We start from the raw sequence: 13,932 nt of genomic DNA, 5'->3' as shown, positions 1-13,932 counted from the left end.
TTTGGACGGTAAGCGAACTGTAGTGGGTCCAGTGTGTCTGGTAGTGAAGAAATGATGAAGTCTCTGACCAGGCGTTCAAAACACTTCATCACTACTGAGGTGAGGGCTACAGGGCGATAGATAAGAGAAGCAGGGTGGGGTTTCTTCGGGACAGGAACAATGATGGACTCTTTGAAGCATGTGGGGATCACCAACTGAGATAAAGAGATGTTGAATATCTCAGTGAACACAGGAGCTAGCTGGTATGCGCAGTCTCTTAGGATGCGACCTGGGATGCCGTCTGGTCCTGCTGCTTTCCTGGTGTTCACTCTCTTGAAGGCTCTCCTTACTTCATGCTCGGAGATGACGAGCACGTTTCCGGTGCTGGCAGTATCTTCCTGTCTGCAGCCGTTAGCGCCGCTAGCACTAGCATCGTTGGAGTCCTTAGCTGCAGCCTCGAAGCGAGCATAGAAAGTGTTCAGCTCGTCTGCCAGAGTCACGGCCGCATTTGTCATACCGGTTGTTGGTGCTTTATAGTCCGTTATTGTCGTTAGTCCCCGCCACAGGCTCCTAGAGTCACTCTGTTGGAGTTGTGACTCTAGTTTCCTCCCATAGCGCTGCTTCGCCTCTTTCACCGCCCTCCGCACGTTATATGATGCGGCTTTGTACGGGTCCATGTCCCCTGTCGTGAGTCCCGTGTTGTAGGCAGCGGTGCGGGATCTCAGAGCGTCGCGGATGGTTTTATCCACCCACGGCTTCTGGTTGGGAAACGTTGTGATAGTCTTTGTCTCCACGGTATCATCCGCTAGTTTCCCGATGAATCCCACAACCGCTTCCGTAAACACGTTGACATCATCATCGGAGCTGTTTCTGAACATGCCCCAGTCTGCGTCATCGAGTGTGTCCTGTAACGCGGCCACCGATTGATCCGTCCAGCGCGCGACCTTCCTCTGAACCGGAACTTCCTGTTTCAGCCTTTGTTTGTATTATGGCATGAGGAAGATGGCGGCGTGATCGGATTTGCCAAACTGAGGGTGAGATTGTGCCTTGTAGCCATCCTTGACCGTAGTGTAGCAGTGGTCCAGTGTCCTTTCACCTCTGGTGGGGCAGGTGATGTGTTGATTCGTTCAGTGAGAGACTGAGATTACCGAAAAGCACCACTGAACGACACAGGAAATCATTCCTGCCTGTGGCCATCTCCCTGTACAACGCATCCACTTAACACACTGTTTGCTGCTACAACTACACGTTTCTTTTCCAAATATTTATTTATAAGTGACTTATGTATGTATGTATGTATATATATGTATATATTGTACTATTCTTAGTTAGCGTATTGTCTGTCTTGTCTTAATGTTGGTTTAAAATGGAGCACTGTAACAAAAAATAATTTCCCCCAGGGATCAATAAAGTATTCTGATTCTGATTCTGATTCTGATTCTGATAAAAGTTCGGCGCTGCGCGTTTGAGGTTGGCGCTATTAAAGTCCCCCGTCCCAATAAGCGCAGCGTCCCGGTGTTATGTCTGGTGCTGTGTGAGTGCCTCATGCAGCTCGCATAAGGCGGTGACCGTGTCCGCTTGTGGTGGAATATAAACGGCACTTACAATGACCGATGTAAATTCCCGAGGTAGATAAAAAGGACGACACATGATGGACAGTAGTTCCAGATTTGGTGTGCAGGAGCGTGTGAGAGGAACAACGTTCGCACTGTTGCACCAATTGTTGTTCACCATTAAACACACACCGCCTCCCCTTGACTTCCCCAAGTCCCGTGTCCTGTCCATGCGGTGAACCGAGAAGAACTCGGCCGGCTGGATGGCGTGGTCCGGCACCGCTGGGTTCAGCCATGTCTCGGTGAAGCAGAGGAGATTGCAGTCCCGAATGTCTCTCTGGAACTTTATCCTGGCCCTGAGGTCATCAAGCTTGTTCTCCAGTGACTGGACGTTGGCGAGCAGGATGCTAGGCAGAGGTGTGCGGTGTGCACAAGCTCTCAGCCTGTTCCTGACGCCGGCTCGCTTACCTCTAGGCCGCCGCCACTTCCTACCTACCGTCCTTAGCTCGGTCCTGAGACCTAGCTAGCTAAGATGAGGACTCGGCTGTCAGGGTTCGTTTAGCTAAAAGGTGCAGGTGAATGAATTTACTAAAGAAATCAAGAGAAACGCTCCAGGCGACTCAGTCACTAATTACTGTTACTGTACTTTTATTACAAGTATTATACTGTAAAAGCAACAGGATGCACTCTGCTTCAGCTCCTGTGCAGAGCTGATTATTAAATATGTGCAAACAACAGCATGTTTTCAGTCTCTTGCCACATCTATAAGGACAGTAACTTTAAAAAAAAAAAAAAAAGCTTGTACCTTGTAGCTCCTCATTAATCAGGAACTATGGATTAAAGTACTGTAGTGTACTGTAATACTGAAAAAAATGTAAGAGAAGAACTTCAGATCCTGAGTGTGTGAGGACAAAAGAATCAGCTTTATTTCAATTTTGAGGGATAAAATTTATATTTGAGTTTGATGGTTCTGTTCTCTTTGTGATTACAAGAGCTGCCCTCAGATTCAGACCTCAGCACCACCCAGTGACAGCAGACAGATCATCCAACATGTTCACATGTTAACTGCAAAATGAACTGATGAAAACAGTACAAAGGTTAAAGTACCACATGTGCTGCAGTGAAAGCTGCAGCTGTTTTATTGATAAAGTTAAACACACACACACAAAAAAAGGATTAATCACACCTGTAACTGTGTCACTGTATATCAGCATTAACAGGACCTTAGTTTGGTGTTTCACAAACCTGCTGATCTTAGACCTGCACAGCTTCCGTTTTAAACACTTGATGTACTCAGCTGCATGAAGAGCACGTTTGAGTTTCTCTGACACAATTAAATAAAACCTGATGAAAGTCAAAGGTCGTTACTTGTATGTTGAACTACAAACTTGTCATCTGGAATTCTTTCACAGTTTTTTGCACATAGTGGGTTATTTATCATAAAGTGATGCAGAGTTATTCATACCAGAGTAACCAGAGAGGATCATATATTTTTAAATATATAACTTTCTACAGGACTAAATATAATATCTTTATGTAAAAGTCCGGAGCCTCTGGGGAGTATCCGAGTATTTATAACATTACACAAAGCAAAGGTCTCCATCACAGTGTTCATGAAATGCTGGGTTTATCCATCTTCTGGGGCGGGCCTACGGAGGAGCTCTGAAGATTTCCCTGTGAGGGAGCTGCTGGTGAAGATCATGAGTCCTGCTTGATCAGTGCGATGAGCTTCAGTGTTCCTGGTGTTTCTTAAATGAAGTCTCTTTCAGTGGGTCAACAGAACTTCTGGCACAGGACAGCTGTAATGAAAAAAAGGGAAGTTTCTCCAAACCTCTGGACTCAGAAACCCAGCTTAGTCCTGATGGTCTCCCTCACTAGTTTCTCTCCAGGGTGAATGTAGCTGTTATACATAATATGGACTCTATTATTAAATGAAAACAACACATTAGACTACACTAATGAAACGTTCTGCTGCTGTTTTTAAAGTTTCCATGTTACCAGGCTGTAGACTAGAGATTTAAACAGTTTTAGATCCATTACACTCACAGTCTTAAATGTCAAAATCTCAAAGGACAGCGTTACATTTTTGGTATTAACAGTAACTCTGGGCCTCTGTGGGATGTGCAGATGATCTCATCGCTGTCTAAAAATGGATAAAAAAAAAGAAGAAGTGCTGAATCCTTCAATAACACAGAGTATTAGAGTAACAGGTATGTAGCATCGCTAACTAGCTAGCAAGAAGCCTCCAACACAGTGCGTATGCTAGCGGCTAATGTAGCAAACGAATTAACAACAGAGCGATTTATAAGATGATAAGCTGTGTGTCTTTTTTTATAACAGTGACATGGTTGTATTTACCTTAATTAAACGAGTCGTCAGTCGCGGTAAACCAGCAAAAAACTCGAACCACAGGTGCTACGTAAAAAGTGTAGGGGGGCGTGTTTGCGGTCATGTCCAGTGGGTGTGTGGGCGGGAGTGTTACACAGTCGCTCCACCTCAAGTCACTACTGCGCAGACTCTGGCTCCAAATTTGCAAGATGGCAGCCTCCACAAGCGGGATATTTTGGCTTCATTTTTGCACAATGGTAGGAGGCGGTGTCGCGTTGTCCATCTTTTATACAGTCATTGGTTGGGACTAACGCGTTATTAAGTAACGCGTTATAGTAACTACGTTATTATTGTGGTAACGTGCATGGTAACTAGTTATTATGCCAAAACCGGGAACGCGTTACTCATTACTGGGATTTAGATAGGCTCGTTATTCGTTACTTCGTGTGGTGGCTATCGCGGAGCTTCCACAGATTCAATAACATTAGCAAGTGGTGGAGGCCAGCAGGTGGATGAAGGAAAAGGAAGGCAAGAGGAGAGACCCTCAGGTGAACTGAACTTCAGGTAAGAAGTTATAACCTGCAGTCCATCTGGGTTAGATATGAACCAAGTTTAGGTGGAGTTTATTTTCGTTATGCTGACTTTTTCGTACTGCGTGCTAGCTAGCATGACTGAGTTTCTATACAACTGAGTGGGTGCTATGTTACTGATGTTGAACTTTATTTTGTTCATAAGGTTAATTATTAGAGTTGCCAACCGTCCCGTAAAAAACAGAATCGTCTGGTACTCAGAGAAAATATTACAGGTTTCGTATTGAGGTGAAAAGGAACACAGTTTGTCCCGGACTTCAACTACAATGAAAAAGACACAAAGCTGGAGTTATTCTGTGTTTACGCTGCACAGCTGCCTCTTCTTCTCTCATCCTCTCACCCTCCCTCTCCTGTTTCTACTTCAATCATGAAACTGATCAATGATCAGCTGATCGGCTTTTCTCTCTTGTTTGTTTATCGCCCACTTTGCGCCAGAAAGAGGAAACCAGCGGATGTCGCGGTAAACAACAGCAGCACGTTTAAGCTTGATCAGCTGTTGTTAGAATTTATTTAATATTAATTTCTAGTATCAGCTGATGTTTGCTGGAGCCACAGCTGTAAACCTGCTGGTCATGATATCGGTTTGGTTATGTGATGAGAGGGAAACATGAAGATGAAACCAGGAAATGTCCTTACTGAATCATCAGAGCTGTGATAGAGAAACAGGTTTACCTTTTAGTTAACATGAATGAGTTGAAGGGAAGTTATGAACTGTTTCTGAGAGACAAATAACCCCAGGATCCTTTTCTAAGTAGCTGACAGCTGGTAACTGTGCAGGGGCAGGTCTAGCAAAGTGTTGCCAGGGGTCCATGTAGGGCATTAAAAGGGAAAGGGGGGCACAAGGAAATACTTTCTTATTCTCATTTAAAATGTCTCACTTTTAAAAAAATAATTATCTGAGTCTTGCAACAAACAACTGATAGATTGATACATATATACCATCAGAACAGTGAACATCACTGTCACAACAGTGTTTATTTTCATTCAAAGGCTTTATGATTTTTGCTATAATGGTGGGCCCGGGACGATTTTTTTGTCCCAGTCCAGCCCTGTATGAAGCTCATCTTCAGTCTGGTGTTACCTACATCTTCCTATTCAGAAGGCAGAATTTCCGAGTTCTGAGTACAATCGAAAGCACCACGACTGCAGTTTTTGTGTTGGATGTAAAAAGCAGGCTAGGATAAAATCAGGTGTGGCAATCTTGCTGGGTATCCAGTTACGGAAGCAACACATTAACAAGAGAATTCTGAGTAAAACCAAAGTTACTTTCTGTTACGTGTCTGCAGGCTGCATGTTTTCTTTCCCTCCCCTTTTGTTTGCCATTCCCTTAGGTCGCAGACTGCAGGCTGATGTCAATCTGGGGACGTCCAATTAATTAGAGGAGGGAGGCCCTAATTGGACAAACCAGGAGTGAAGCCCTTGATAAGGAGACTCACCTGTGGCTGGGCGCGGCTCTCTTCCCTCCTTGAATTGTTTGACACATGTGTGACGTTTCCCTGCTGTCTTTCTTTTGTTTGATGATTGTGGTGGGAGTAAAGTGGACTAGGTAAGTTTGGGGACCCCATACACTTACTCACGTAGAGTCTTTGTGTTAGAAACACTAGGTAAGTAGGTTGGTGCCACCCATGTAATTTTGAGCTTGTTTTAAGTTGAGGTTTAGGGTCTTTCTCTCCTGTTTGTTGCTTTTCTAGGATAGTAGCTCAGCTCAGCTAAGTTTTGGTTTTGTCTTTTTGGTGTTTTTTTTTTTTTTTTGGCACAACCTAACTGTCCCTTTTTCCCCCACATTTGTTGTTTGAGTCTGGGTTGTTTATTTTGTGAGAGCGCCGCCATTAAACCTTTTTTCATAACACCTGTACTGAGTTTCCGGAGTTGTTGTGTTATCCCCTCCTGCCCTCGGGGAGACGTAACACTTTCCCTAGTAACTAGTTACTCTGAAAGTAACGAGTAACTTGAAGTAACTGAGTTACTTTTGATAGAAGTAACTAGTAATGTAACTAAGTTACTAATTTAAAGTAACTTACCCAACACTGGTTTTCACCGATTGAGAGAAAGCTAACTATACCGCTATTTGTAATGGCAGCCGCCATTTCACTTGTAGTCGTTGGAGATGCTAGTTCTCTACATTGGAGAACTGGCTGAAAATGTGTGGTCAATGCTTACATATGAAACAAGAATTACATGTTATCTTCTCTTCCTATGTACAAGAATAACTGGCTATAACTGGTATAGGTCCTCCCACATTCCAAAGACATGCATTTAGTCATGATAGGTTAATTGGAAACTCTAAAATTGCCCATTGGTGTGAATGTGAGTGCAAATGGTTGTCTGTGTCTATATCCTAACCCTGTGACGGATAGGTAACCTGTCCACGGTGTACCCTGCCTCTCACCCTAAGACAGCTGGGATAGGCTCGCAACATTGAAAAGGATGGATCGAGATTTTATATTTTAGCACTGCTTACTCTATGCAGGGGTGTCGAACTCCAGGCCTCAAGGGCTGGTGTCCTGCAGGTTCTCACCCTTGGTCAACACACCTGAATCAAATGATTAGTTCATTACCAAGCTTCTGGAGAACTTCAAGACATGTTAGCTGTGTCCCAATTCAGCGACCGCACGCTTCGTAGTACACATTTGTAGACCGATTACGTCACAGTGACGTAATCGGGTGTCTCTATTCGAAGTATACGGTGGCCCCTAGAGACGAAGCGCGTACAAACTCCCAAACACTTGCAAACTCCCAAACACTTGCAAACTCCCAAACACTTGCAAACTCCCAAACACTTGCAAACTCCCAAACACTTGCAAACTCCCAAACACTTGCAAACTCCCAAACACTTGCAAACCCCAAAACACAACGTGCTCCAGGACGCTAGGGGCAGTGTTGAGCTTTTGTTACCTAGTAACTACACAAGCCAGGAAGTACCAATGACCGGATTTGGGCTGTATCCCAATTCATGGTCTGCAGCCTTAAAGGCCGCATTTTAAGGCCGATTACGTCACACACTTGACACATGAAAATACAACATTGTGGTATTAATGCGCAGTTGTTTAGAAACCGTTATGCTGTCTTGGCGAACTATATTTGTAACTTACAAAATGTAGTCACCGTAACATAAAAATCTGCTTGACATTTTAACTTCCAAAGAACCTCGGTTTAACTTGATGTTGCAAATTCCATAAAAACCTCACAATTAATGAACAATTCTAGGATGTAGTGAAAGTAAAAAAGTAAATGGCCAAACATAACAGTAAAATGATTTCACGTTTTTGAAAGATTTAAAACATTAAAAATTATAACTGGAACTTAATAAAATGGAAATGGACCAATTTTTTTTTAACATCATTTGGTTGTGCCTGCATGTCATTGTGTGTGTGTGTGTTTTTTTTTTTTTAATATAATTTAACATAACTTACACAACGGTAGGTTACAGATATTCTTTGCATCATAGGATAATTTACATACAGAGGAGAGGACCAACAGATTTGATTATAACATGTAGCTTTTATGAGCACACTCACATCTCATATGAATTTTACAATTAACCAGGCCCATCCAGATTTTCCCATGCTGACCCATTACCACATTCTGCCACTGTCACTGCAGTACAGGTCAAAATGGTACAGATTTGTACTTTATTTCAAATTGAACCTTTAAAGGGGCATTTCTGGACTTTTAAAGATCAGTATTATACTTTTAAGGGAACATTTTAAAAAAATGTACCTATAGGTACAAAAATGTTCTTCTCTCGTACCTCTATTTCTGAGAGTGCAGCGACACAACGAAGGCTGTCCCAATTCAAAGGCAGCTCGAAATGCGGCCCTCAAATGCGCCCTTAATTTCCCTGAATTTTAAGGGTGGGTCGGTGTAGACTTTATGGCCCAACATATCCCAGATTTCATAGCGCGGCGGTGGTGTGGATAATTTCGCCGAAAAAAACGGCGGAAGAGTAAACTTTCATAAGTAAGTACTGAATATTATGTCACTTATTTATGCGCAAATGTTTTTATAATGAAGAACATTAAAACATTACTGTTGGCCACATGTCGGGAAAGTTATGTGACATTATCGATGTTTGTACTAACTTGGTTTTAAAGCCTTTACTTCAAAATATACGCCGTTCAATAGTTGACTTTAATCTTACAGAGAATGTGATGATTTTATGGATAATTAAAGTCAGTCATATATCCACAAACACAACAAGCTGAAAGTCAGTGATGCTGCTCGGTTTGCAGTCCTGAATATCACGGCACAAGCAGGATCCACTGCACAGTTAATGTTAGCTATGTTTTATTGCTGCCTCTGTTCGGTGGTGTCGAGCCAAACGGACTTTGACGTGTGTTTGAACGAGCTGACGGTTCACTCGTTAAGCTGAAAGAAAGATGCTTTAATCACAGGAGTCACACTTGTGTCCACTGTGTCATCTGGGAACTCTTCTTGTTTCGTAATAACACAATCCTCCTTCTTTTGTGCTGTTTTGTAGCAGTGTATACACCCGAGACTGTCACCTGCACTCTCTCTCTGTTTCTTTCTCTCTGATTGTGTAACAAAAGTATGAACATTCATTTATAAGTTACACTTGTGTTTGAATCCTGCAGCTTATCACACATTTGATTTCCATGTGTGACAACTGCAAGTGTCCAGAGTGAGGACAGACTGAGGGACCTACTGCTGCACATCATCTGTGAGGCTTTGCACCCCTGATGATCCACCAGGACAAACTCAGCAGTGTGTGAGGAAGAGGAGGAGGAAGAGTCAGCCGCAGCTGACAGATGGAGAGAATAGACAGACTGTTCCCTGTTTGTGAAGGACTGCTAGAAAAGTTTAATATAACTAATTGTCTGTCCTGAATCAGTCTTATTAGGTAATGTTCAAATAATTTTATCATTGCAGTGTTTTCAGTGTGGGAGAAAGTACTCAGGACCTTCAAGTTACACACTATGAAAGGCAGCAACAAGTGTAATATTCAGAAACCTAAAGTATGTATCAGCAGCAGAATGGACCTAAAAATAAATGTTTGTTTCAGTTCTGAAGCTTTGAGTATTTTGAATTAGTAGTACTGCTGTGTTTGTTGCATCATATTGTTGTAATTGTTTATATGCTTTATATATTCTGAGGTAAGTTGATCTATAGTGTTACATCATATTCTATAAGGATGTTATGTGTTTGTAGACTTTCTGCCCAGTTTGAACCATTTAGCAGAAGTCAGCCTGTTTAAGGCTCTGATATCTATTCTGTATGACTTAAAGCAGTTATGACATGGTCTGATTTTCTCACCCATTAAAGGAATATTTCATATATCAGTCTACTCTTCATTTTATCAGAAACAGTTTTCACAGCTCGTAAATTTTCCTTTTACACATACGTGTAAGCATTGAGCCAAATCTTTACTGAAGCTCAGTATTTGACACAGAGTTCAAGCTTACTGCTGTAATAAATCATAATAATAATAATAATAATAATAATAATAATACATATAATATTGGCCATATTATATTTACATTACCAAAGTAAGATGACTAGTCTCATGAACAGTATTAGCTAATTGTTATTTACTAATTAATCTTAAAATGACTCTTCAGTAAAGAAATGAAGCCCAACAATCATGTTTTTACAGTCCCGTGGTCTCAGCCTCAGATACTCAACAAATAAAAGTGATCTCATAAAAAAAACAAAAAAACATTTCTGACAGAAATGTTCCTTCAATGCATTCACATTCTTCCAAATTCAATCTGCTGTACCTTGTCAAGCATGTACATTTTTAATTTAGGCAATCTGTATTTCTGTCTCAAGGCTGTATTTCACTGAGCCTCCATTAGGGGTCAGCGGTCAGCTAAGCACCGGTACTCCCTCCGGGTTCGGATCGCTCTTTTCGTGCGTCGTTGACTCCACTGACAGCTCCTCCGGAAGTCCCTAAGAGCTCCTGTCGCTTTATCTGTGAACAAAAGGTTTTTCTGGCTTTGTTTTTTCTTCTGTCAGTAAGAAAAAAAGTAGCCCTAGCCGGTGTCAGATGACAGGAGGAATGGAGGAATTTCATAACGGAAGCGAGGTTAGTCCTGATCCGAATTCACCGTTTTCACCAGTGACAGCAGAAATGAGCTAGCTAGCCACTCCCAGTGATAGCGGCGATTTTTTTTAATGCAAACGTCCTAAAATCAATAAATATAATTTATAATATTCAAAATAATCTGCTGTTGCTTTTACTGCTTAATGTGTTGTTAAAAATAAACGTTTACGTGCTCCAATAAGGTTAAATCTGTTGCTAAAAAGTGTTGCTAAAGTGATCCTATGGGTCACTTTAGCATTTTTCCATAAAGGTATGTTTATTTAACTAAAGTCCTGTCATGTTATCTTTATTATGACCTGATGATCTGCTTTCTCTATTTTAGGGCTCATTCAATGCAGAAGAAGCTGACACCATAGTCAAAGAAGTAAGGTTTACTTTTATATGCAGCGTTATAAATCCCTTTAATGTCTTAACCCATTTTGCGCCACAGTGTCGTCATGTTTTTCAGGTCTTTATTAAACAAACACTGATTTTGTTCTTTGGGGAGTAAAACAAAAGCACATTTAACATTTTCCCAAGTATTAAGTCATAAAAATAGAAGTTTCAACAGCAGGTTGTTATGGAGAGATGCTTCGATTGTGTAGTAAACGGTTTAGTTTGATTGACTAAAGATTAATAATTAAATCTAGCCATGTAAACAGCTCAAATACACTCCTATTTTTAAATGTAACTTTTACGCGTCATTCATTTTTGCACATAATTTAAAGCTTTTTGATTTGTGTTTCATTGCTAAGCTTGCGTAGTTTTTCTGTGCTCCTGGGAAAATTCAAGATAATAAAAAAGTATCTTTAAAACCTCAGAAAAACCTTCAGAAACAAGCTGCACTCACTGCCTCTTTGTCTCAGTCTCCTCGGGCGCCAGCAACACCGGCTGACTAACACATGACTCTGAGCGCTGTGATGCCGTTTCTCTGTGTTTGTGTCAGTGCATTGAGAACGTCGTGGGCGGCGGAGACTACAGCCAGAGTCAGGTGAACAAGTGGACGGCGAACATCGTGGAGCGCTGCCTCACGCAGCTCGTCAAACAGGGCAAGCCGTACAAGTACATCGGTGTGTATTTGTTACTGTTAGAGTTAACCTTTTCATGCTCTTATGTTTGCCCTCCTATGAATTGTCACTCAAAAACAAGAAAGTCCCAGGGGGCCCAGCCAATCTTAAATCTTCACTCTCATGTCAATCTCTAATCTCTTCTAAAAATAGAGGAGGGTAATGGATTCACTTGAAGATTTAACTCAAAAAACATAAAAATCTCAGACTGTTGGCTTTAAACTGTTAAAGTGTTGAGGCCAATGTGTGATCCAGCTGCCACTCAGATACAAACTTCATTGCTATATATATATATATATATATATATATATAAACTAATACGTTTATATAAATCAATTTCACAAATTTCTGCAATACCAGCCCACCAGGGGGCCCTGTACCACATGGAAACAGTTTTGTTTGTTTTGTTTTGTTTTTAACATAAAACAGTTACTGTAGAGGAAAAAAATCAGCTGATCCAGAGATGTTTTTAAAAAATCTTTTATGTGTTTGTCCTCGTGGGGTAAAATAATGAAACCAGATAACATAAAGAGACGCTTTAAAACTAATTCTTGTGACTTTGTTTGTGCACAGTGACGTGTGCTGTGATGCAGAAAACAGGTGCCGGCCTCCACACAGCCAACTCCTGCTACTGGGACACTGCCATGGACGGTATGTGTTGATTTTGGGGTGTTGTTCTCCTCCTCGATGTGCGACTATAGACGTTTTCTCATTGGTTTTTCGTGTCTGTAGGGAGCTGCACGGTGAGGTGGGAAAACCGCACCATGTACTGTGTGGTCAGCGTGTTCGCCGTGGCCACCGCATAGAAAAACGCACACACATTAATGAATCCACGAGGAGTGCAGTGTGCTCTTGTGACCAGCAGGAGGACACCAAGTGCCACAGAGCCTTCACCCGTACAGCTGTCTGTGCCTTCTGTCAGCTCCCTTAGACCAGTGAGCTCTGAGCAGCAGCTGCAGTGGCTCAAACAGCTGTATGGCTTCAGTTTCCAGCCTTCAGGTGCATGAAACGCCTTCATCGTAATGTATTTACTCCCCTCGCGCCACCGCCGTGCTTTCATAGCTTGATGTTCAGCTGCATTTATCCCAGACGCCTGACAGCTTGCTGTAAAACGACACGTTCAGTCAGGTCCTTCAGTGTTTTGTCTGTTTGTGAATCATGTAGATGAGAGAGAGAAAAGACACTTTTTGTACTCGAGCTACAGGATAATAAACACGAAGACATTTAAGAACGAGCAGCAGCTTCCCCTCGTCTTTCTTTACACTAATAAAAGCGTAATTCTGTTTTATTTTTTCTGCTTATTTATGATCCCATTGATTTTATCCTGCTTTATTTTACATTTTTATATGATTTTAGCTACTTTTTGTTTTTTTTCTTTTCCTTGAATAAAGATTTGTTTATATAATGTGTTTATTTGTAGCATTTATCATTTTAGGCTTCTTTTAGTTAAACAGAACAGTTATGAGATGCTTTAGCAACAGTGTTTTAAGAATCTTCTTTCATTTAAATAAAGTAAACCTAACTGATTATACAAATATGTCTTATACATTTTTTCTCTGAAGTAAAATAAAGAAGTATTTAGCCTATTTAATATTTAATTTAAAACCTAAAGGAATAACATTTTATAGTTATTTCTTTTATGAGTTGATTGCAGGACTGTTTTGTTTTTGTTTTTTTAAGTTTAACAAACTTAGAAAAGTAAAATATTTTCCTCTGTAGTGCAATGACAGGGAGTTTACAAGCGCCTCGAATTTGTGCCGAAACGCAGCAGCTCTCAGCACCGACTGGAGAACCGGGTTTGACCCGTTTTTCACTGGAACAAAAGATTATTCATGTCTGCCTTGCACCAGTGTCGCAGACAAACGTCAGATGTCGCCATTAAACTAGGACAGCTTTGCTAAAGCAGGGATCAGCGTTCTGCTGTGACACCATTTCCACCGATCGATCTACCTGTGGAGCAAAGTAGTTAAAATACCAATAAAGACCTACTTTAAACATCCATCAGCACTTTGTTCTACATAAATCAGAGAGGGGTCTAAAGCTGTGGCTTAAAGCTCCTGTTTACTGCTGGTAAATTTCCACCAGGAGCTTTATGGGATATCATCTCAAAAGGAATTCAGTTGTAGTCTTGCAAACACTGACCCAGTCTTTAAAATAATCTTATAGGCTGAAAAGGCACGTTTTTACTTGTGAACAGGTAGCAGACTTTAGTCTTTTATAATCCATTTAGAGTGTGGTGAGAGTTACTAAGTATGTGCACACAGACACACAAGAGTACCTGTAGACTTTTACACTAATTATAAATTCTACATGTGTTGTTGTTTTCGCACATAAACTCATCCTGCCAGCCTGGTGACATTAGACTAGAGTCC

The 13,932-nt window shown here is 41.3% G+C and overlaps 1 protein-coding gene across 1 annotated transcript; it reads left to right on the top strand.

Annotated features, from left to right (window-relative positions):
• Positions 1-10,325: 10,325 nt before the first annotated feature.
• Positions 10,326-12,794, top strand: LOC146641871 (dynein light chain Tctex-type 1-like). Its single transcript, XM_085399265.1, has 5 exons — positions 10,326-10,496; positions 10,837-10,878; positions 11,440-11,563; positions 12,134-12,211; positions 12,293-12,794. The coding sequence occupies exons 1-5, from the start codon at positions 10,458-10,460 to the stop codon at positions 12,364-12,366; spliced, it is 357 nt and encodes a 118-aa protein (XP_085255391.1). The 5' UTR covers positions 10,326-10,457; the 3' UTR covers positions 12,367-12,794.
• The last annotated feature ends 1,138 nt before the right edge of the window (positions 12,795-13,932 follow it).

The sequence above is a fragment of the Rhamphochromis longiceps genome, linkage group LG23 (assembly GCF_057381845.1).
Source record: "Rhamphochromis longiceps isolate RC_006_pf linkage group LG23, R_longiceps_female_GT1.1, whole genome shotgun sequence".
NCBI lineage: Eukaryota > Metazoa > Chordata > Actinopteri > Cichliformes > Cichlidae > Rhamphochromis > Rhamphochromis longiceps.
This window is presented reverse-complemented; position numbering and strand designations above follow the sequence as displayed.